The sequence below is a fragment of the Myotis myotis genome, unplaced genomic scaffold, assembly GCF_014108235.1.
Source record: "Myotis myotis isolate mMyoMyo1 unplaced genomic scaffold, mMyoMyo1.p scaffold_m19_p_2, whole genome shotgun sequence".
Classification (NCBI taxonomy): Eukaryota; Metazoa; Chordata; class Mammalia; order Chiroptera; family Vespertilionidae; genus Myotis; species Myotis myotis.
This window is the reverse complement of record NW_023416324.1, coordinates 59,588,125-59,612,982: the sequence shown is the minus strand read 5'-3', so window position 1 is coordinate 59,612,982 and position 24,858 is coordinate 59,588,125. Positions and strand designations below refer to the sequence as shown.

Sequence of the window (24,858 nt, the reverse complement as noted above, 5' to 3'; positions counted from 1 at the left end):
AAAGTGCAAATGCACTGACTACTAAATAACTTAGAAAAAGTGTTTTCTTGTATAAATCCATACTCTATAAAACAATCAAATTCAGAGTATCAACAAAAGGCTGACCAATTACATATGAATCGGACAACAGAAAATTTAGTCACCCACTCTGCATCTTGCAGGAACATAAATATGGTGACATCTTTCTACCCAGCAGCCAATCTTGCTTGAGAGATTTTTGAGCATGTCTGATCAGACCCAAACAGAAGATAAGTTTGGTATGTGGCTGCTATTTTAGTAAGGAAACATCCTGGGCTTTAGTTCTTTACTTTTGAAAACATAGGTATGAAAAAACAACTAGTCTGTCAAGAGAAATGAAATCTCTCATCAAGATAACAGGTTAGATCAATTCATGCCCAATTCAAAAACAAATGTCACTGCATTCCACTGTATCTTACTGACCGTTAACAGGAACTAAAGGAACGACAGTTACACATTTAAAAGTAAAAATTTACAAATAAGTTTTTAAAAGGATATTTTTTACTTCCAACATTACATTCAGACTGTGAAATCCAGTAGGTTAAAAAATTAATGGAGCTTATTGTATCTTTCATTAGCTACCATTTAAATGGGTTAAACAATAATAAAAAGTCTGTCAGTAAAACTTTAATACTATCTTTGAAATCTATTAGGTGATCACACTAAAATTTTATCAACATTTATAGTTACTGGCTCTTATAAGGTTTTAAGATAATGCTTAAATTTAAATTGTTTAGAGTACAGCAAATTAAAACTATTTTTTCAAATAATCTTATAAAAATTAACTTATTTTATGCTTTATACATAAGAAACAAACTAGAACATTAAAACTTATTAGAAAACTTATTACCTTGTTTAGTATTTTAAGCTCTGGTCAATAAATAGTTCTTTATACAATTCTGGTACTAGGGACAGAGTATGCTAAGTTTATCAGAAACACTTGTTTCTAGACCTTTAGCAGGGACAAATTTCCTGTTACCAAGACGTTCACTACACACTTTCTATACCTTTTTTTCCCTTCTATAACAAGACAAACTTCTTTTAAACATATGCTTTGTTTCCAGGGCATACTGTATTGACCATGAGAGATGCCTGTGTACATTAGTCAAACATCAGCAGCGGCAGAAACCTATTCAAACCCGTCTATCTTTTTCTGCAAAGCACTTGCCTGGCATCTTGTTAAACCTCTGTAATTTTCTTTTGATTACAATGCAGCCAGGCTTTCAGTGCTTTCTCAATTAACATTTGTCAAAAGCATTACGATCTTTTGCAGAAGTGTCAAATGACTGCTGCTGGATCCAATTTTAAAGGGGAGTGGAGAATCGGAGCAAAAAGAGAACAGGGAGGAGTAAAGTGGTTTCATGCTACACCACCTTATGTATCCCTCAACGCTATACGAATTAGGGCATATTTCATCACTGAAATACGTATCAACAATACTACAATTAGTGATCTGAAAGATTCGTAACATCCGAGTGGAGGTAGGTAAGAAAATGACCTCTATTAAAATATATGAAATTCCACGCAACATTCTATATCCTGTTTCCATGTGTCTTTTGATAATTTTCGTACCTTTTTACTTTTTGTTCATCAAAAGAAGGTAGTTCAAAGGAAATCAACACATTATCAAAGGCAAATCACTAAAATATTGGGACATCGTGAAAATAAACATGAAAGTGAACTTCAAGTGGCAAAATTAAACCTTTTAGGAGGACTACTAGAATTTCTGGGATTTTTCAAGGACAAAGTTTAGCAACTTCAAGGAAAGTAGTTTTTTGTAAGGCTGAAGTTAGAAATGCTGAAGCATTTCTAAAGATGAATATTTCTTTCCACAGGTGAAGACAGGGCATCAGATAATGATAAAAGCTTACACTTATTCAGCATTTATGTACCAGACACTATGCTAATCAGCCTTCAAGGATCATCAGATCACCTCAGTTAATCCGTACCACAACCCCAATGAATAGGACTATGATTATCTTCCTTTTAAAGATGTGGAAACTGAGCCATAGAGAAGTTTAAACAGTTTGTTCAAGGTCACGTGTCCATGCCCTTAAATGTCATGATCTTAACTTTTCTAGGTACAAGATTTTCACAGACGCTGGAAAAGCATGGCATCTGCCCTTATTTTGGAGCATGTACCTGACACTGTGCTCCGTGTAAATCTCTAAAAGAAGAAAATATGTGGGAAGGATAGTATAAGATACTGGAGCAATAGACTACAAAGTTTCATACTGAAATTCATGTGGCAAGAGGTTCAAAGCTCTAGAATAGCCTACAAATGATAGCAGAAAACAGGGCAAACTTCATGCCCAGCCGCTGCTGCAGAAACCTATTCAAACCTGTCTACCTAATCCAAACCCTAATGTACAGAGCTTCATCCCAGTTATTAGGATGCCACAGCAAGACCCTGAACTGATGTAGCATTCTGCCTACTGATATCATTTGAGAGACCTAGAAACAGTGCCAATAAAATGCTAATAAACTTACTTAATAGGAACCCATGAAGACTTTGACAAGCACATATAGAATGGTTCAATGTATTACGGTGTTGTCTACTAAGGACTTGCTATTTATCACTGGCTTTTTCCTGCATGAAAAGATTTAAGGACAATATCCATTTAAGCGAAGGGGAGCATTTCCATCATCTAGGTCCAAGAACTAACCCATGATTCACTGTAGGAACTCCAGCTAGTGTGAGTCTATAGCCCGGTAAGGCAATACTAATGTATTCATTAAATTTACCCTATTTAATGTTTAAAAACAGTGGGCATCTTTATTTGAGAGCATTCATTATCAGTGGGAAAATGTTTCAAGAAATATGCATTTTATGCTAAACACTTCCTAAAAAAATAATAAACCTAATTCTCTTGATAAAAATTTCCCCTCATATTATTGAAGTGTCGTACTTCATAATTAGAGTAATTATTCAAGAGCTGTCAAAACCCAAGACACAATATTTTTTCAATAACATTTAGGATATCAAATTTGCAGTCAGATTATGTAAATATAGATCAATTCAGATTAGGAAACAGAAAAGAGTTAAAATAAGACTGAAATGGGATTTTCCTAAGCCCACGTTAGGGAGGAGGAAGGTGAAAGGAAAAACAGACCTAGTTTAGGTAAATGGAGCAAATGAACTATGCAGAGAGCACAGAAAGCTAAAACTCAAAGAAAAGAAAAAGAGGAAAGATTTATTCAAAAACCATGATCACGACAAAGAAATAATATACGTGTACTGTGAGAAACAAAAGAGCTTGGATTTATAAATGGGAAAAAGTACTGAAGCTAATACACTATGAAGCAGTCCACAATGAAAAATGAAAGGAATGAATAATTTTGCAGCACAATGTACGCCTTGGTGACACACATCGTGGCAAATCCAGTACATAAGACTGAATTTCAGCCAAGCTAGTCAATCACTGCTTTGTACGACAGGTAAAGACCTGATCTCTCATTGCTCTGTCCCATCCGTTTCTCGGATCTTGCTTCTGGAAAGCTGACAGTGGCTTATTGGTTTGACCTAAATTTATGGGCCAGAACAGTTCTGCAAGGCCCCATCCAGCTATCAGCACACATCTTGGATGAGAGAGACTGGAGGCTCTCTAAAAGCATATAAAGATAAATTATAAAAATAGAGACTAACAGAATATGATTCAAACAGCAGCAAGAAAAATGTAGGTCAGATAAAACTTTTTACCACTAAGGGTTTTTTAAAGGGCCAATATGAATTTTGACTTTCTGGAAATATTTAAGAATGGCTATTTTGGATAACAAAACACAGTTGTAGGAACACAGTTACCAAACGTGTCTAAGCTTCTCATTTTCAACGCTGGTAACTGCTCTTTCTAAAAAGTATCTAAATTATCAGACTTTTTCATCTGAAATGGATCAATATGTTCACTAGAATATAAGCCACATGTAAAAATAATATTACTCATCTTGTATTCACTGAGTATTTTTTCTGAGAAGTAGACGGGGCAATCGATTAGTCTCTATTAACAATCCTTCAGGTGTTGCCTCATGATGAATTTACATTTTTTTAAAATTATTTTCTTATTTTTCTAATGGAGAGAAGAGATTTACTACCACACAACACAAATGGAACAGCTCTGAGGGTAGTACAGGTTCCAAAAAAGGTTACCACAAGTATCAATACAATGCCAAATTTTGTCAATTCCTGACATTTGCCTTTTACAAACCTATAGGATAAAGGGGAAGCATGGTCCTAGCTTTTAGGGAAAAAAAAATGAAGATTTCATTGTAAAGCATGTGACAACAGTCATTAATGCTATCATTTTAAGCCCAAAAATTCTAGACATACATTAATTAGAGAAAAGGGGCCTTGTACTAAGTCAATGTCATTTTTTCTCTTATGAATAAAAATCACATCACAAATTTTGTTGTTCTGTGACTCAAAAATTCAACTGCAAAATAAATAAATAAAAACACTGGTGGAGAAACTGAGATATCAAAGGGCACATAATAATTCAGGCATACAGTGCTCACAAGAACCTTTGCCATTAACAGCTTGTATTCCATTTATAATGTGAGCCAATGTGATGGGTAGCCCCTGCCTTTCTACATAACTATTTGCATCAGTCTGTTACTGTAAGTATGATAGCAAATAGCCTGTAAGGAATATTTCTTGTCCCAGTTCCAACAATCATTGAATCAGACAGCCATTTGATGCAGATTTCAAAGCACTGTGACGCAAATCTTACCTTCTAGTACAAAAGACACCTTCACACAATTAACTGATGTCTCATTTAAACTGGTATTTGAAAAACTGATTCTCAGCAAACCTTATATCTTACTAGAGGCCTGGTGCACGACATTCATGCACTGGGGGGAGGGGGCGGGGAGGGGGTCCCTCAGTCTGGCCTGCACCCTCTCGCAGTCTGGGACCCCTTGGGGGATGTCCGCCTGCCGACTTAGGCCTGCTCCCCGGGCCTAAGCCAGCAGTTGGACATCCCCTGACGGGTCCTTAGTGCTGCCGCAGAGGTGAGAGAGGCTCCTGCCACCATTCTGTGCTTGCCAGCTGTGAGCCCGGGGGAGGGGGGGGCAGCTCCTGCATTGAGTGTCTGCCCCCTGGTGATCATAGCAACCAGTCATTACACTGTTTGGTCGATTTGCATATTAGTCTTTCATTATATAGGATATGAGGTCTGACTTTCCTAAACTAACAAACAAAGCCTTAAAGTTATTAATCTTTTTCCTACAAATCACTTGCATGTACAGAAATTCTCTGAACCAGCACTGCTGAAGTTAAAAATGTAAGTTAAATGTAGGACTGGATCTCAAGTTGGTGTTTCTACCAGGAATCAGGAACTTGGGCTTTAGCAAACACCACCGTCCACTCAATATCATGAATCATATTGATATTTTGAATAGTATCAGTTTTGAAAGAGTAAGGACTATGTGTACAATGTTATGTGTATATTAGTATATAATAATAAAAAGAGTATATGACAACAACAAAAGTTAAACAATAAAAGACTATGACTTCTGTTTTTGAGGTTCTGATCCCATAACAATATTTAGAACTTAGTATATCCTAAACTATGTGGGGTATATATGTAAGTATGTGGATGTATACTGCTTTAATAGAAGAAAAAATTATTCATTTCTGATCCACCTTGAAGAGTTTGATTTAATCACTCCAAAGAATAGTCTGGCTCCTAAAAGTTTGAAGTTACTCAATAATGTGAGAATTCCAATTAACTCAGTAAACTGAGACATTAATTCAGAACTTTAATACACAAATATTGTTTAAATAGAAGACTCATAATTAGTGCAAGCTCTGTAACTTTTATCGTGAGGATGAGGTAATCTTGTTTTAATAAAATATTCATTTAATTCAACCTAAAAAATTGTTTCCCACAGAATTCAATTCACTTGATAAACTAAAGTATATTTCCCAAGATTTAGCTTTACTTCCTGAAGAATGAACCTCCACAAGGTTACCTGAAGGTAACACATAAAAATACTAGCAGATAACATCTTTATAAAATATCACCTGGAATCATGTAATGTTTTGTCCATGGTGACAGTTGAAGTCACAGAAATATTGACTTAAAACGATTACTAATTTACCAGGAAATAAAAATGGGTAATTTTTACATGATCTAGGAAGCTATTGGATGACTCCCTCTCCTGCACAAAGAGCAGACTTCAAAACACTCACTTATGCCTGGAGTTGTACATCAAGCCTCGCAATTCTCCTGGGACTTCCTAACACTTATTCCCCTTACCCACTGGCGCCAAGAAGTTAAAAGGTCTGCACATAGATTGTAATCAATTCAGAAGTCAGGGAGGAAAAAAACAAAGCTAACAGGTTTGTTTGTAGCTGGTATTATATTTTTAGCAGTGCCCAATGAGGCTACAATTTTCTGAAGCCAACTTTTAAGTAAAGAAATTGGGGGGGGGGGAGTGAGGAGAAAGGATGGACTAAAATAAAACTAAAGTGTATAGACTATGAAATAACTTTAAATGCTACATTATTCTTTGTGCTTTAACTATGAAAAGGGGGAGAAAATAAATGGGAAAAATTAAAAAGTTTTTACAAATACGCTGTTCACAAAAGATATCTACATTAGCAAGCAAGCATTCTCACCTTGGGCAGGATCAGGTGGACCAAACTCCAGAGAATATCGTAGAATGAAGTTATTGTTCCACACGTAGAGTTGGTTATCTCTGGGATTGTAATCCACTGCAGCGATATACTGGTACTGGTTGGGGAAGGGGACATCTACATATTCTCCTCGGTTTAATCGGGTATTGTAGATGTAGTCAATGGCGTTCTTGCCTGTTTCACTTTCATTGTCTTGATAAACTGACCTGACTACGTACAGGACTCCGCAGATCATAAAAGCATTCGAAGCAGCACGTTTGTCGTACACAGTCTCCCACGTCGCTTCAAATCGCAGAGTGTATGGATTCAGTTGGCTAATAACTATCATTCCATTGTTCTGTTCAGTGGCATAGATGACCCATAAGCCATTTTCATCAACTGCTAGGTCGATATCAGTCTTCCCTCCCCATCTATACGGTGAGGTATCATGGTAGTTGGCATAGTTAATTATGGCCTCTCCACTCTTAATTCTAGTCCTCAAATCAAATTTCACAATATTCCTCGTTCTTTCTTTGTTAAAGAAGACAGCACCATCATATACCACAAATCCAGTACCATCTACTCGATTTGGAAGTTTGTATGTTGTTGTTTGGCGACTGTTTTGGAAATCTTCTATAGAAGCATATTCTATTAAAGTATCGGTACGATAGGGAGTCCAGGGCATGAAATAAATTTTATCTGCGGCCTGAAGAGGGTCCTTGCACCAAGCACCTGCCTTTTGCTCAGCTTCATATATACATGGCGAATCCACAATTGCTTTCAAGGTCCCAGGGCACACAAAAACTAGCAGTCACAGAGAAAAGACAAGAATTAAGCCAAGTTAAAAAAATTACATGGGTAAACACAACTTTTAAGGATCATAAATCAAAAGAAAAAAATCATTTAATTAACATTCTATTTTTCCAAAGTGTATCCTTAAAACAAAGTACTGCCCTTCTTCCCTCGAGTTCCCATAATCAATGCACCAGCACACAGAGTGGTTGGGGCTTGTTTTCACACATATGAGCTACGTTTAAGACCATTCATAATTGAGCGAAGCATTTACATTTTTGCTACGTGTTTTTATTTGATAATATGGTAATGTATGCTTTAAAACTTGAAGCGTTAGTGCACAACGGTGTACAAAATACTTTTATTTTAAACCAAACTTCCCTGGCCCACTTATGAGCCCCCAAACCCTCCCCTTCCCTGGCCCACCTATGAGCCCCTAAAACCCCAAAGCAAAATAAACAAAATAGAACAAAAAAAAAACCAATGTGAAGCCTTGTTTAGAACTTTTACAGAAGTTAGACTGAAAAACAAAGGAGCTTCGATTGAAGAAACAAATATTCGGAAAATGCAATTAGGAGCAGAGAAAAGTAAATACAAGGAAAGCAGTGATGAAGCAACCAGGATACCCTGTAACCATGGCATGCTATGGAGAGGGTTCTGGAAACCAGGCAAGATGGCACTTTAATAATAAAATATCCAAGGGTGTCAGGAAAAAGAGATAAAGGGTGAAAAAGGGCAGTTCCCCCTCGCCGACTTCAGAATTTTTATTCCATCACCAGATTTAGCAGTCACATAATCTCATTGTTAATAGTCGACTTCTTTAGGAGGTGCACTTATGAGATCCTGCTGATTACTTTAATGTCAGGAGTATTGCAGGGGAAGGGAAGGGAGGAGGTAACATCCATAAGGCACATAACAGGGAGCTGGGGTTCAGACTGTATACGTTATTTACCTTTTTGCTCCACTTCTATTTTAAGCATCGGAAGAAAAATAAAAAGAGTGCAAGGGAAAAAGAAAAAAGATTAAAATAAATTGACTATTAGTCTAAGACTGAATTCGTAATAGATGCTAAATATAGGAAGAATAAGAGCTGCACTACTTTGGATAAAGAGAAACACACAACAGGAAAACCTAGCAGGAGAAAGATTCTAAAGTTACATAAAAAAACATGGATCAATCATTTTAATAGATTAGGGAGGCAATACAAATATGTTGGCATGTTGCTTCACTTAGTGTACCTGAATAAATAATGAAATTCTTCACCAATGCATGGCATACATACTCTTGCCTTTGCAAAGTCACTCAGCATTCTTATCAAGTTTTACTTTTGTATGTACGCTATAGACACAAATGCATGCATAGGTGTATCATGACCATATATCCTATCATGTGAATTCAAATTACATTGACTAAAATGAGGTTAAGCATAATAACAGCAAAATATAGTTATAAAAAATTACAACTCAATTTTGGAGCTTAGGTCAAATTTAATGAATGTAGATATTGCTCCATTTCAACATTTTTCAAATATGTTTATATAACACGAAACATATAATTATGCATCTCAATACATGTTGTAACTGTTTTTCCATTATTTTCTATTTCTACAAATATGCATCTGAACCATAAAAAAACAATGCCTCCTTTACAGGAATATACAAATTTACCCCATCTATCCCAATAGGGATTTTGAAGGGTGGGATATGGTAATGCATTTCTTTTCCACTAATTATTAGTAAATTTAAGTATAAAAATTATATTATACTCCATAATATACAATTCTTATTAAATTCTCTATAACACATATCTCAAGTTGTAATACTAAGACTATTAAAAAAAAAGTAAGCAAAATACATACAAGGAAAAAGCAAGCACAGTAGGCAAGGAGAAAAAGGAAGAAAGAATTATGGTTAGCTCATTATGACATTGTCTACCATCATTAATTTACACAGAAAGCAAGCTCGCATGCAACAATAATCATACCAAGCATTCAAAGCAAATACCTTGACTCCACAGACCCCAGAAAAGGTAAATGCTTTCATAAAACAAACCTGATTAGTACAGTGATAAGCGAAAAAAATCCTCCCTCCAAGAAGTTTAAAGAAATGGATTATGCAGTTAAAGAAGGCTGCTACATGACATTCTTATTGGTAAATAGTATTCTAATAATTACAAACCACAAAGCACTATTTTAGATTGTATGTAGGCTTTGAAGTATGTTGCCTGAATTTCATAAAGTGTTCAGATTAATGTCTCTGCTGCTGCTGCTTCCCTTATTAAAATGCATTAGGGTGTGCTAGGACTTTATCTCCAAACTGATTACTCAAAGATACTGTAGTTGCACATTTCATTAAGATGTCTCAACTTGATTAATTTCTTAAACTTATAATAATTCAAGATTAAATACTGACCTCCTGAAATACCTTAGGGAGAAACATCACACTAATATTTTTGGCATAAAAATAGCATACTCCTTCCACATTAAGCTACCACCCCCCAACCCCATCCAACTTGGTGTATTTAACTACTTTCAGGAAACATACTTGCTCTATAATGTGTAATTGTGACTGCATCCGGTAAAAAGAAGAAATTAAGTGTTACTGACATGAAAAACTTTTTATAAACCACTAGTCCTAAAATTACTCCTCAGTGAAGAACAATATTATACCTGCTTGGAATCAATAATGAAGGGCGTGGTGGGAAAATGAGGATAAGAGAAATCATTAGTGTTGTGACTGTTCAGACTTATATTTTTATACAGCTATATTCTTTTAGAAAAGGAGGATTTTACTGAAATAAATCAATTACATTGAAAGGATGGGAATAATACACTTTAAAATATGTTACATACTTAAAATAGAACTTAAAACAAGTTCAATAAAGGATGTAGAAAGTATATTTCATTTTCTATTAATTGAAAATGGAAGAGTTTTATTATTAGATAAATTAAACTGACAGTGCAGTTACTGAGTAAAATATTAAATAGGAAGGCTTTGTTTGTGATTTAACTGATATACTTATATTAAAAAAGTAAAATGGGTATAGGTTGTATCTAATTTATAATTCTGATGAAAAATGAGAATATCCAAAGATAAAGATAAAAAAATAACTAAATAAAACCTTTGGTGATTAATGAATCAAATAAGATATGGATATTTAAAACAAATGTCCTTATAATTTTTTTAATACATTATAATTTTTATGAAAATCCAAAGCACAGGTATATGCTTTGGTACATCAAATCGGTACATTAAAATTCCTCAACCCAGAATAATACAAAATCACAATAAAATTAATGAAATTTGCATTAATTAGCATCTTCACATGCCTAATATATATGCAACTTGTCTTGAGACTGTGTGAATTAATTCATAATAATATATTTACTATTCTATAGACCAAACAAACATAAATACATGGCCCACTAACATCAGTGAAGGACTACATGGATGTGGAACACAAGAAATTTACCCAAGCAAACTAACGCCTATATACTCTGTAACTGAAGTGACACACTATTTCATTTTGAATAATCTCATGTTTACTCATTAATAATGACTTAGTTAACAGTAATGGTTATTTTTTCATCAAATAAAACTTGTAGCTAAAATTATGAAATCACTTTTATAATTTAGTGATAATCTGAAACAATATAACACAAAAATCAATGCCAAATTCTGCCTACAGAATATGAATTTCCAATCTGATTTTCTCCTTTATCCTACAAGGTCCTTATGAATTATTTTAAACAAATACATTCAATTACTAACAATTCTGTTAAGGATAAAGAATGCCCTGTGTACATATATTTTTGGCATAGACATTATCTAGGAAGGATTATATGTCAGATATAATACATATGCCTGTCTGTAAACATGCAAAATAAAACAAACAGGTTTTCCAATGGACTCTGTTGAGTAAATTAATTATTGAACTTTCAGAGGCATGAAAAATTTTCTGAATAGCTTTTTAAAGAGGAGAGAACAGTATGGGATATATAAGCTCTTGGAGAATTTGCTCTGGATAAAAACTGCCATAAAGCAAGATGGTAAGGAACACATAATAAATATTACCTAATGGTGACAATTTTTACTGACTAAGTATAGTGTAAAGGTTATGCAAATAGTACAAGTACAAAAACACTACTAAAACAAGGAGAAAATAAAAGTTACAGGCTTAAAATAAAAGCAAGTGTGAAGGATGGGTACTATGAACAGAACCATAAAGAAACAAAAGAACTGAGGAACAGAGAACAATCTAAAAAGATCAGAACAATCTAAAAAGATCCTTTGATTTATATTTTCATATTAGTAAAAATCATGCAATTGATAGTGTGTCACTACTGTACGGTATATAGAAGTTATAATTACATCAATTCTTTAGCAAGAAATGGTTTAAGAAAAGCCACAGACTTATTTCTGCCTTGTGCAAACTTCTAGAAAGGTAACAGCAAATTAATTCCCATGTTTTATTTAAAGGACAAAAACTAAAAAGAACCAATACTTCTCTGAGGATAGCTAATTGCAAGTTTAGTGCACAGTGTAAAATAGTTCTGGAGAACTGAAAAAGTAAAATTTTGAAAGTTAGATGTTCCAGAAGATATCCACTTTTCCCTTTCTTACACAGCGCAAGAAATAACTTCAGTCTGAAAATAACATTTGCTTCACTCTGTTCTTGGTCTACAGACTAGGGTATGGGAACAGGCTCCAGAAAGAAACAATTCTTGGCAGCTCTGACTGATCCCACTGTTTGGGGATGGATGTTGTATTCCTTTTCTAATGTGAAGACAGAAACCATGCTAAATTCAAGTGAACGTGACTTTATGGAACAAAATTTTGGTTAGCTTAAAAGAATACAGTGTTCTTCTAGTGGCACAGGAGAATGAGTATGTGAGCCACCAACACTACACACGGGAGAAATGACATCAAGGTCAGTACACTCAGTGTGGGCTTCCAATCCTACAAATGGTATAGAAAATACTGAAAACATAAAAAGCATCCATTTCACAGTAACACAGGAGCACAGAGCAGGAATGAAAAGAAAAGATCATCTGTGTTTGGCCTTTAACTGATACCCCACAAAAAGCCAATTTATCAAAACTGTGGGCAGAAAAGAGAGAAACAGCGCCTTCACACAATGTAAGAATGCATTGCTATTGTATTGGACATAGTACATCCATTAGAATTTGGCCATTTGGTTATAAAAATACTGATGGTTTGGATGTAGGAATCTGTCAGAACTAGTGATCTAGTTTTGGAGGTTCTGGAAAAAGTAATTTCATTATTTAATTGGAATCCGATGATATTTTTTCCTGGAGGAAAGTGTACCAAAACTATCTCAAATGAATAATATTACTGCTAATGAACTTTTAATTCAAATTCCTACAAAATGAGGCAACATGACACTTTTTTTTCAAGTTAAAAAGTAATAAATACAAGAACATTTTCAAACAAACTAGCTTATGAAAATTAGATAATAAACTAAAACTTTTTAGTTGTCCAAAATGTACAAGGAAAGTATAGAATACAATTTAGAAGTATAAAGTTTAAGGTTTGGAGGAAAACTGTACAGAATTAGACATTAGCTGACTCCTACTTAGGGCATTTCCAATTGAATTTTAAATATCCCTTTATGGACCTCACTATAAATGGATGTTAGGCCAAATTAAAAATAGAAATATGTGCACAATTTTGTCATATCTATGTTGCTTAGTGTTAAGATTCCATCACTGAATGTGGTCAAGAAATGCTCCCTTAAGGACAAAGGAACCAAAAGGGAAGCATTGGCCTCAGTTACTGCAATGGTAGCTTTTCACAGGCACTGAAGTTACCACGACAGCAGGTAGCCATTCAAGTAGCTCACAATTAAAACCAAAGTCAATTCCTTCTTTACAAAACCATGAGCCAAACCAATTTGTCAGCAACTGGTATCGGGCAAAAGTACAGATTTCTATCTGCCCTATTGAATAGCTAATTCAAGTTTGTTTCCTGGAAAAAACACTAGCCTTAAAAGCCAAACACTTAAGAACACAGACAGACACTTGGCCAGCATGACACGATGGCTTCCTTCCACACTTCATGAAGCTAATTGGAGGCCCGAGTCTGTTAGTGCTCTGCATGCATAATGGTTTTTTAGGCCATAAACATATGCTTCTTTCACGTGTGTAGTCTTTCAGCATCAACGAGGAATGTTGGAGAAGTGAAACATATCAATTTCATACTTACTGTAAGGGACACATTCATACTGGACTTCAAGATATTTGTATGTTCCAGGACATGGATCAGGAAATACATCTGACCCAGTAACTACTATACACTGTGTTCGATTGTTGCACCTGGAAAACAAAACAAATCAAACTTGTGTGACACAATAATTTAGTTGCTTATTTTTGCTAAAGGGACATAAAAGAGAACTGATTCATTTTTTCCTCAAGAAACTGGTACAAATTCAACTGACATTAGGTTGCTCATCATTATGAAAGAGTACAAAAGTCGTATTTGCTTTATGTTTTAATATTTGTTTTGTGGGTCACACTAGATTTTAACTCAAAGTAAAAAGAAAAGAATACATCTCTATTATTCTAGTACATCTTTTAATTAGAAGTTTTAACACATTCAACTAGTGAAAAAACAGTACCAGGATACTCTCCATATTTAAGAATTAAAATCACAATAAAAATGTTACTATGACTGAACAGAAACATACGATCACAAACTGAATAGCCTGAAAGTAAGGGTTTTTTTGGTGGGTTTTGTTGTTGTTTTTTTGTTAATCCTCACAAGAGGCTATTTTTCCATTGATTTTTAAGGAGAGTGGAAGAGAGAGGGAAAGACAGGAAGAAACATCAATGTGAGAGAAACACATAAATTGGTTGCCTCTTGCAGGAGCCCCTATCAGGGCCCAGGCCAGGGAGGATCCTGCAACCAAGGTTGCAGCCCTTGACCAGAATCGAACCTGGGACCCTTTGGTCTGCAGGTTGACGCTCTATCCACTGAACCAAACCAGCTAGGGCTGAAAGTAAGTTTTGACAACATAATAAAACAAAGGAGGTACCAGCTTTTGAAGTTTATCCTCTAAATCCAGTTTGGTGTTAAGTTTCCTACTATAATACAGTCTATACTCTTGAAACCTACATTTAAAATTTAGGCCTGGCCAGTGTGGCTCAGTGGTTGAGCACTGACCTATGAACTAGGACAGTGGTCGGCAAACTGCGGCTTGGCAAACCGCAGCTCGCGAGCCACGTGCGGCTCTTTGTCCCCTTGAGTGTGGCTCTTCCACAAAATACCGGCTCTTCCACAAAATACCGTCTTCTGCGCATGGGCCATGAAGTTTCAATCGCACTGCACGTGTGCGCCCGCACGTGGTATTTTGTGGAAGAGCCACACTCAAGGGGCCAAAGAGCCACATGTGGCTTGTGAGCCGCGGTTTGCTGACCGCGGAACTAGGAGGTCGCAGTTCAATTCCCACCGTGACACATGCCTAGGTTGTGGGCTTGATCCCCAGTGTGGGGAGTACAGAGGCAGCTAATCAATGATTCTCTCTCATCATTGATGTTTCTATCTCTCTCTCTCCCTTCCTCTCTGAAATCAATAAAAACATATTTTTTTTAAAAAAATAAAGATTTAGCATAGTGCCTGGCACATATTGAGTGTCTAAACATTGTTTTTACTCTTTCAATTTTCTAGATTAATGTGCTGGTACTATTAATATGATATGACTATGAAACTTGGTTCTTCTAAATTAAGACTCCCTGAAACATAACATTAAAAAGAACGTCACTGACGTGATGCATAGTATGTCCTATTTATTACAACTGGAAGTATTTTCTTATTTTTGTGTTGTCAGTAAATTATCAAGATTATTAGAATTAGGTTAGAATTCTAGGCAACATGGTATTTATTTAAGTTCTATGAATTTATCCAAATGATCTTTATTATAAGCTTTTTAAAGGCAAGAATTATCCTTTATAAGTAATATTTGCAGGCTTTTATGATATTTTCCAAAACTACATAAATTAAGAAGCATTATACCAAAACTTATTTAACAATTTGAATACCAGACATCCTATAGTACATACAATAACTGGACTAGAAAATGGTAATAATAATAATAAAAAAGAATGAAAAAGCAGCCCAGTGTTTTTATTTTTATTTTTTTAATATACTTTATTGATTTTTTACAGAGAGAAAGGGAGAGGGATAGAGAATTAGAAACATTGATGAGAGAGAAACACCGATCAGCTGCCTCCTGCCCACCTCCTACTGGGGATGTGCCCGCAACCAAGGTACATGCCTTGACCGGAATCGAACCTGGGACCTTTCAGTCTGCAGGCCGGCGCTTTATTCACTGAGCCTAACCGGCAAGGGCCAGTGTTTTTATTTTCAAACTAGAGGCCTGATGCATGAAATTCATGCAAGATTAGGCTTTCCTTCCCCCGGCTGCCGGCATCGGCTTCCCTCTGGCACCCGGGACTCGGGCTTCCTTCGCAGCCCGGGCTTCATCCAGAAGGATGTCAGTCTAATTAGCATATTATGCTTTTATTATTATAGATCCTTACCTGAGGACATGATTTTACTGACGGACGGGGGGGGGGGGGGGGGGGGGTTGAGAGGGCAGAGAAAGATAGAGAAATGTTGATGTGAGAGAGCAATATTAATCAGTTGCCTCCCCCACTATTGAACCCACAACCTGGATATGTTCCCTGACCGGGAATTGAACCTGCCACCTTTTGGTATATGGGATGATGGTCCAATCAGATGAGCCACATAGGCCTGGGCGCAGCCCAGTTTATAGCACAGCAAGTAACTAAAGAACAGTGGTAGAACAACTGTGTCAGAGAGGTAAGTATGTTAACAAGTCAGGCACCTTAGAAGCTATTTCAACTTAAACCAGGTTGACTCTTCCTTAAAGAACAGCAAGACCTGAAAACCTCTACAGAATCAAAAAGGTAAATTTTATAGGTCAAGGTATATTATAAACGAGTCTTAAATATTAAATAAGTTATAACTAATATTGTTGGTGTGAATACTAAGCTAACAATATATTTTCTCAAAAGTAATCTATAGTATTTGGTACCATATTTTTAAAAAAACGTATCATCTATATATATATAAAAGCCTAAGCGACTGGACGACCGGAACGACTGGTCGCTATGATGCACTCTGACCACCAGGAGGAAGATGCTCAATGCAGGAGCTGCCCCCTGGTGGTCAGTGCACTCCCACAGCCAACCTCCTGTGGTCCCTCTCCCCCCGCCCACTCCCGCCAGACGGCCAACCTCTTGTGGTTCCTCCCCCCAGCTGGCAGGCCCTAATAGCTCAATCAGGGTTGGCCCCCGGGCTGGGATGGAGAACGAACCAGGAATGGGTGGCGGTGGATGTGGCCCCTTTCCCAGGGGAGCTGAGGGCTTGCTCTGTCCCTCTCCCTGGCCGGCAGGCCCCGATCAGCTCACTGCCCACCTGCCGCAGTGGAAGGTGGAAGAAGGGAGGCGGGGAACCACGTGGTGTCTGGGAGCTGACGATGGTGGCATCGGCATCTGGCGACCATTGCCTCCTCTCTGGCCTAGCCCTGATTGGCCTGGCCCCAATCAGCCCTGATCGCCGGCCAGGCCTAGGGACCCCACCCATGCACGATTTCATGCACCAGGCCTCTAGTACAAAATAATTTCCAAGAGCATGTATAATGTAAATGGTGCCCTGTCACATTCTTCTGTTTTACTTTCATTATTCTGTATTTCTTATAAATTGGTTCAATCTCTTGAGGAAATTTGCCAATTGTTCTCAATTTAGTGTAAGTGAATTATTTTAACATAAATCACAGAACCAATTTCATATCCTAAAAATTTAAATAATAGAAGATAAGACTTAAGATTTCTCAATAGGTCAATATCTAATGTTTCAACTAATGTTTCATTCTCTCCTTTGTTAAATTTAGGGCAAAAAGAGATTTCGTTCCTTTTTATAAGTGTCTTAATCTCTCAGGGACCCTCAATGACTAACCTAGTCCCCATAAAACCTCAAGTTCTTTAAATTTCTTTCTTGTATATACTCATACCTACAAAGGCCCTCCCTTTATATAACCTTCACACCTTTCAGAATCAAAATAATCTAAACTCATCTGAGTTAGATCCCCTTTTATAAACTCCCTCAGTATACATTTTATAACCACTCAACAGTGTTAAGTCTGCCATGCTGCAAATGGTTTTAAAACGTATCTAAAAGATATTCATAGCAGAAATCCCCCCAAATAATTCCACTTGTTAGTAAACTTTCCATATATATCATCACTGTCCCCCTTCCCACAGAAGCTTCTTCTCACGTAATCAATCCAACAACAGGTGGGAGAGAAAGGAAATTATGCTCAAGGCTGAAATGCACAAAGAGCATGACGGACTTTGGACCAAGGTGAAGAAGGATGTAGCTCAAAGAATTTGGGGATTTATATATTTTTTAAAAAATAAAGCATACCTGATGATTACCCAGTTTTTTCTCACTAGAAGGTCAGAAAGAATAAATATGACTTTAATATGGAATTCAAATTTTTCATTTTATATTTTTCAATGTCACAATATGTTGACAAGAAGTATACAAGGGACAAAGTATTCCTGCTTCCACTATTTCTTAAAAGACCAACACCATGTAAATGAAAAATAATTGCTCATACTTACTCTTTCTGATCTTTGTATTAGTCATCTCACCAAAATTACAGGTTCAAATAAGTGTTAAAAGCAATTACCACCATTACTAATCACACTGTTCAAAACATTCATTTTAAGACAGCAAATGGTATTAATTCTTGGGCTATCTTCCTAAGTACAATTGAAGGTAAGGAGGCTTAATGGAGTTCCTGCAAGTAAAACTATATATATTTCTAGAATTCATGGCATCTCAAGATGTCAAAAATGTTCATTTTTATATGTCATATGTTTAAAAAATTAATCTTGCGGGGAAAAAAGTAAAGGGTTAATCAGCAAGAAGTGGAATGCAGAAGCATAAAAATATCATAAAAATATCTGTATAGCAGTATCTTGATTCATGGAAAAGAAAACCAAAGCTTTTAGAGGACTGAATGATGGAAATAAAAATACAGACTATGTACATTCAATTATGAATGAAGCAAGTAGCCTTAAGTTTCCACATACAGTAAGTGTGGGACACAAGGGAAAAGGAAATACCCAATGTGAGCTGTTAGCATGAAGAAAAACCTGAAAACCAATACACTGTTGGTAAGATTTGACACTTGTAAACTGCTATCATTTAAGAAGATAGGGAAAGAGAAAGCAATTAGATACAGAAGCAAAGTAAATTTCCTCCAACTGTTCTGCTCCAAGTTTTCCTTGAAACAAAAATGAAAAGGCACACATAAGCCAAGAAAAGAAGGCATTCATTTGTTTGTTTTCTCAGCCCTAGGCATAGTTCCTGGCATAACTTTCTCCCAGGGGGAGAGGTATCTTTATTAGTAAAGGTATGGTTGTACTAACAAAGTATTAGTATATTTCAGTAATACCATGTGAATTATGTTAAAAATCTACACTTTTCTCAAATGTTAAGCATGAATTCAAGTATGAATGAGAACAAGGCAGAAGAGAAAAAATAGGGCTTTTTAAGTAGGTGGACCATTGATTACAACTTGAAGGAAATACAATTACTATTTATCATAAAGAAAATGAATTCTAGATATTGATTAAACACTTCAACTTTAATAAAATTTATTTTATTACCTATCTGTAAAGATGCACAGATGAGTTAGGCTAGTTAAGCACTGGCCTTCAAGATGTGGTCCTCAGACCGGGAGCACCAGCGTCAACTGGGAACTTGTTAGAAATGCATCCTCAGGCCCTACTCAAGACCAACAGACTCAGAATCCAGAGGCCACACCCAGCAATCTGAGTTTTAACTAGTTATTCAGGTGATTCTGATGACTAAAAACCACTGGGTTAGAGAACAGTTTAAATAGTTTAGTAAAGAATAAATACGTATTGGAAACTCATTCATTTGCTCTATAAATCTTAATAAAATACAAGTAAAATACAATTTCATTAAGTAATGAATAAGTTTATGTAGCAAATACATAATAGAGTTTATGATGCTAATATGACGTCCTTTGCTATTTTAATCATAAGAATCAAGGGTTTTAGTTGCTCTAATTTTGAACCATCAGGTTAGTTATTTATAAATTCCTAACCTGAGGGATTTTAAAGAAGTACAACTTCTAGGAACATGCATATATCACATGCAAGTCCATTTTTAAAAACAGTGAAAATATTATTTTTTCCTAAAAGTTTGCTAGCTAATGAAAATTTTGAACACTAAATAAACCTGGACATAAATATTTTTTGACAATCTGTACCAATAAACTGTGTTCCCTAGGAGGACACTGTTAAAAATAACAATAACAAAAAATAATTCACTGTAATCATTGAAAATTTTTCTACATTCAACCTTTGACTTATTTACTCAAATAAACTTAAAGTGGCTCAACTATACCAAGAAATAATATGATTATTTTTTAGAAAGAACTCAAAAGTTGCATAAGTGCAGCCCTTGCAAATAATGTCTAACAATAGCTGAGATATAATGTACGATTTAACATCTAGTAAATAAATGTAAAGCACTCATTTTCAAATTCTAAGCATATAATCATTCTTAATATCTAACCACATTTCTAAAAATTTCCAGAAGTTGGCATGGATAGACAAAAGATAATCATTCTTCACATCACTGGGTTAAGAGCACTTTCAAAAAATATCACCTATATGTTATTTCTACACATTCTTGTAGATCTCAAGTTTCTATCATTTTAATATTTATCCCTCTAATCTTCTTACTAATCTAAAATGAGAATTCCATGGCACTAAATTAAATACAATAATAAATGCTTTGTACATTATCAAGTTCAAATACGAGAATAAAAGTATTATTTCTGACATTAATATTCATAACTTACATTTTGAAACATAAAAACCATCAACCACACCCAAAAAAAGTCCTGTTTTATAGGCCATAAAGCTGCTTTAAATGGAACAAAATAAAAAATTATTTTAAAACTCATTCGTTTTAAGTCTTTCTACTCTAAATAAGAAAAAAAAAAAATCTACTCAGGAGTGAAGCCAAATGTGTATCTCTAAAGCTGAAGAAAATAAAACCGAGTAATTTTGGAGATGAGTAGTTTACTAATTTCCTTCCTAAACACAACAGAATAGCAAACTTTAGAGTTAATATTTAAAGTCAGTGATATTGTCCAGGTTTGTGCATAATGTGTAAGAAAAATATACTTCAAGGAATATATAACAAATCGCTCAATCATCACAATTAGGAGATGGTAAAAAGTGAAAAGTATTAAAAGAGTACATTTTATCTCACAAATTTAATAAAAATTCTCGGGTTTCAACATTAACTTTTAAGGTAACCACAATATTTTTTTAAAATTAAGATAAATGTTACCAAGAAAAATGTGTAATTAATCAAAGGCATTTTATAAACGTGTAATACCATAATTTACATTCTCATACATAAAATTTACTTAGAAAATGTCATGCACAAAGTAACAGCAGTACCGTCTTTAAAAAAACATCTTTTTTGGGGGAACACATGAAATATTAATGCAAACTAACGATTAATATGCTGATTTTCCTTAATCTTTTAAAACTGTAAATGAAAGGCACAATGCACATGTTACTTATTATAATCTGAGAATATATTTTACAAAACATAATATAGCATATCGTTTATCACTCAGATGCAAAAACATTTGCTATTTGGGAAGATTAGCTTTTAAAAGAGGCTTTAGAATCAGAAAGTTCCAGCCCAGCTCCTTATTTAACTGTGAGTCCATAGCAATGTATTAAACCTTTCAACCCTAGCTATACCTTCCTTAGATGTTTGTTGTTAAGGTTAAATGAGATAATGCAGGCGAACTCTCTGTACAATTACTCACCAAATATGAATGACCAAAAACAACAAAATATGATTAATAACAACAACTACTCCCTTGTATAAGATAAACATCGACTTGCAAACCTTAAAGGGGCAAACTATTTTATCTTACTATAGAAATCATACTGCACACGATTTCCTGTGTTCAGCTTTAAAAACAGGCCGAACTATTCATGCAAATTTGTTTCCTTTCCAACTCTAATCTGGAACTGTACAACGCCCAACAGATTGCTTTTACTCTTCTTTTGATTATCTTATGCCCATTATTACACTTTAACCAAGTGCAAAGTATGGAGATGAGATTCCATGTGTAATCTATTGTGAGAGGTGTTTTAATCAATAGCCTTGTTCTGCCGGTTAAGCAGGGGCTTCTGTTTTGGCAAGATAACATTAGTTTATCCAGTCATGCTCCAAAAACCATTGGGAATCTTCAGCAGATCATTAGATACGCTACTATAAAGCTTTGGTACATTCTCTTTGCCTCCTTAAATTACTTCTTCCCTGTCCCGTCATTCCTCGTCTCGATGGCACTGCATTATTACTGCATCTCCCCTAAAACGTACATAGAGCTATGTCTCCAAGCCATAGGATGCCATTTTCAATTGAAGCTTCTGCTTGAAAATATAAATTAAGAAAATTTCATTATCTCCTGCCAGGGGCCATCATTCACCACAGTTCTAAGGAAGATTAAAAATTCAAAATCTACCAAGTTGAACAAATACTCCAGCATTCAACAGAAAAGCTCAGAAAACTAAAAATTAATATCATGACAGAAACTAAAAATTAATGTTTGCTGGAATTTGTTGGAGCCATCCTCTCGAATTAGAACAATTCTTTATTGAGTCCATATGTTCGGTGAAGAATGCTTCAACAATGCTGGTCTCTCGGTGGTATCCATTATTTTAAAAATTCAATTATAAAATGCTATCAATAATAGGTCTGTTTCTTTCCTAAGTTAGCTTCTGTCTTGGTTAAAAGTGTTCACTTTTTGGAGATGAAATAAATGTATCCAAGATTCCAGGGTATCATGGAATGATAACCCTTTCCAAAGTGCCAAAAATAAGCAGCACATTCACAGGAGTGCCCTGGAAGAGTTTAAACCACACCCACAGGGGGAATCCTATCTTCTGAATGAACAGAACATGGATGGTTGAATTATTGCACTATAAATCCATTCTTACTAATGAAATGATGTCCATGCTTGAGCTTCAATAAAAAATTATTATATATCAGTAAGTAAATTTTATTCTATTGAAGTACTCAAGTTAAAATTTTAGAAACGTTACCTACAAAGGGTAAAAAAGAAAAAGGACACTGGCAACCTATAAATTCTTATCAGAAGTGATTATATGCCTGACACGTAATAGGATTCACTAATTATTTTTAAATAAATGAAATAATGATGAATAGTTAACTTGCCTATTTCTGCTTGCAAATAAGCACAGTTAGGAGAAAATAAGTACTTAGACATCCAATTCTGTTTCAATCAGCTGTCCTTGATTCTCAAAGAATTCTGTCAATTTGGACACAGTTTGGTATAATCAAAGCCAATAATATAACACTTGTGAGATAGATCTACTTACGGAGCAAGAGGAAAAGTACCCTTTGGCTTACAAATCACTTCATACAACTAACAATTCCAAATGAGCAAGGAACAGAGTACTGCAGATACCAGAACCCCTGTCTTTTTTAGTCCAAATTTAGGAAACATTTTTACACAAGTGGCAGATGATCTTAAAACATGAAAGGTAAGTTCCAACTCAAATAGATTTGCTCAAGCAAAGTAATTAAATAAAACATGAGATACGAAGATATAAGTAACAATCATCATCACTAAAGAGGGAGACTGAGTTGAATGTTAAACCAAACCTTTTATTTTTTTACTGTATAATAAAATGTGTTTTTTTTTAATCATCTAAACTTCTCTTCTGTGAGCTAAGGAAAGTGGGCCCTACTTTCTTTAAATATTTATTAATGATGATTTCGGAGCCTAACTAATTGCAAGGTAAACATAACATTAGGAAGCTAAATGGTGTGTAATTAATACGGTAAAAAAAAGAGTTCTATAGTAATGTTCTCATTTGTCATATAACTATACTCTCATAAGTTATTTAATAATTTCGTGTATTCTAGAAGATTTCTACCCATCACAAAGTATTTAATTATGTAGACATGTTAGAATATTGTACTCTCTAAGCATTATAGAATATTGTTATTTAAAGCATTTCAAAATCATGGAAATAAAATTGAATTATTGAAATAAAATCACTATCAACATCTCTAGGAAAATATGCTTGAATATTGGCACATGCTTGAGCACATAACTTGGAAAAAATAAATAATGTAATTTCTATTCCATTTGGTTTCCTACATACTGGTGTTTTCAAAAAAATTAAATATAATCTTGATTTTTTTAAAAATTGCAACTGTGATTAAATCTTTGCAACTGTATTTTAAAAAGGTATTAAAAAGCCAATTTATTATTTAAATAAGTATAAGCAAAAATACAAAGTATCTTTCTGTATTATCAATATATAAGCATAAACCTATATGACTGAAAAGTGTACAGCATGTAAAAGAAATAGAAAGCCAAATAAACATCAGGTAAACCTACAGAAAGTTAATAAAAGCTTGATTAAGATCATGCCCAGAAGATTGTCATTCTGTTTTTCAATATGTTGAAAGCAGGAATAACATAAAAATGACACTTTCCATAATCATTTGTGTCAGAGTAAAATATTGTGTCAGGAATAATAACCACAAAGTATGCATACTGTAATATTTATAGCTAAATTTGCATCTTAGAAACTTAAAAATATCCTCAAAAATTCCACATTAATTACTGAAATAAGCATTTTGAAATGGCATTGCTGATCTGCTAAAGACAACTTTCTATGTTTTAGGAACCTTTGAAATTTCTTGCAGTTTCTACTGAACCTTGGGGTCAGTTTAATGCAAATTAGGCTTAACTCACTCAGAGCCTTATTAATCCAGTACAAAAGTCTTGTTTTCACAAATGCACATTCAACATAAATGTGCGTGCTTTTACAGTATTAGCAAAACAGGAAGTATTTATTTACAAAGCATGCCACTTGGACTAAGTTTCATTCACAGGGTCATCAGGTCTAACTGCTAAATGAAAGGAAAAAAATAATAATTTAAGTGGGGATAAACTACAAAATATTGAAATACTTGAAAAATATCACGTGTGTCCAGTTTTCCAAGAACTCTGCTTTTATTAATTCAAAAGCAATTATTATGATCTGTATCAATTAGGAGCAATGATTTTTAAAAACTGTTAGCCTACTATAGTTTGCACTTGCAGAAAGTATCACATTATTAACAAGGGAAATTGCTATGGGATGCCCTAGTTAGATTAAATTAGCAAGAAACTTGTTACCAGACCATATGAAAGACATAGCGTAATAAGACATGACCTTGCAGAGTCTTGGAGCCAATCTGTGATGTTTTTCCTTCTTCTAGCCCTTGCTCATTATCTGC

General features: G+C 34.9%; 1 protein-coding gene across 15 annotated transcripts in view; it reads right to left on the bottom strand.

Moving 5' to 3' along the window:
• ADGRL2 (adhesion G protein-coupled receptor L2) overlaps nt 1–24,858 on the bottom strand; it is a 277,628-nt gene that overhangs the window by 42,997 nt on the left and 209,773 nt on the right. For 8 of the 15 annotated variants that reach the window (XM_036349498.1, XM_036349509.1, XM_036349510.1 and 5 more), the window contains 3 exons: nt 13,648–13,757; nt 8,376–8,390; nt 6,635–7,435 (listed from right to left, as the gene is read on the bottom strand). In XM_036349498.1, the coding sequence (XP_036205391.1) occupies nt 6,635–7,435; nt 8,376–8,390; nt 13,648–13,757 (926 nt within the window). The remainder of the gene's footprint in view (nt 1–6,634; nt 7,436–8,375; nt 8,391–13,647; nt 13,758–24,858) is intronic. The other 7 variants (XM_036349501.1, XM_036349502.1, XM_036349511.1 and 4 more) reach the window with 1 other exon arrangement.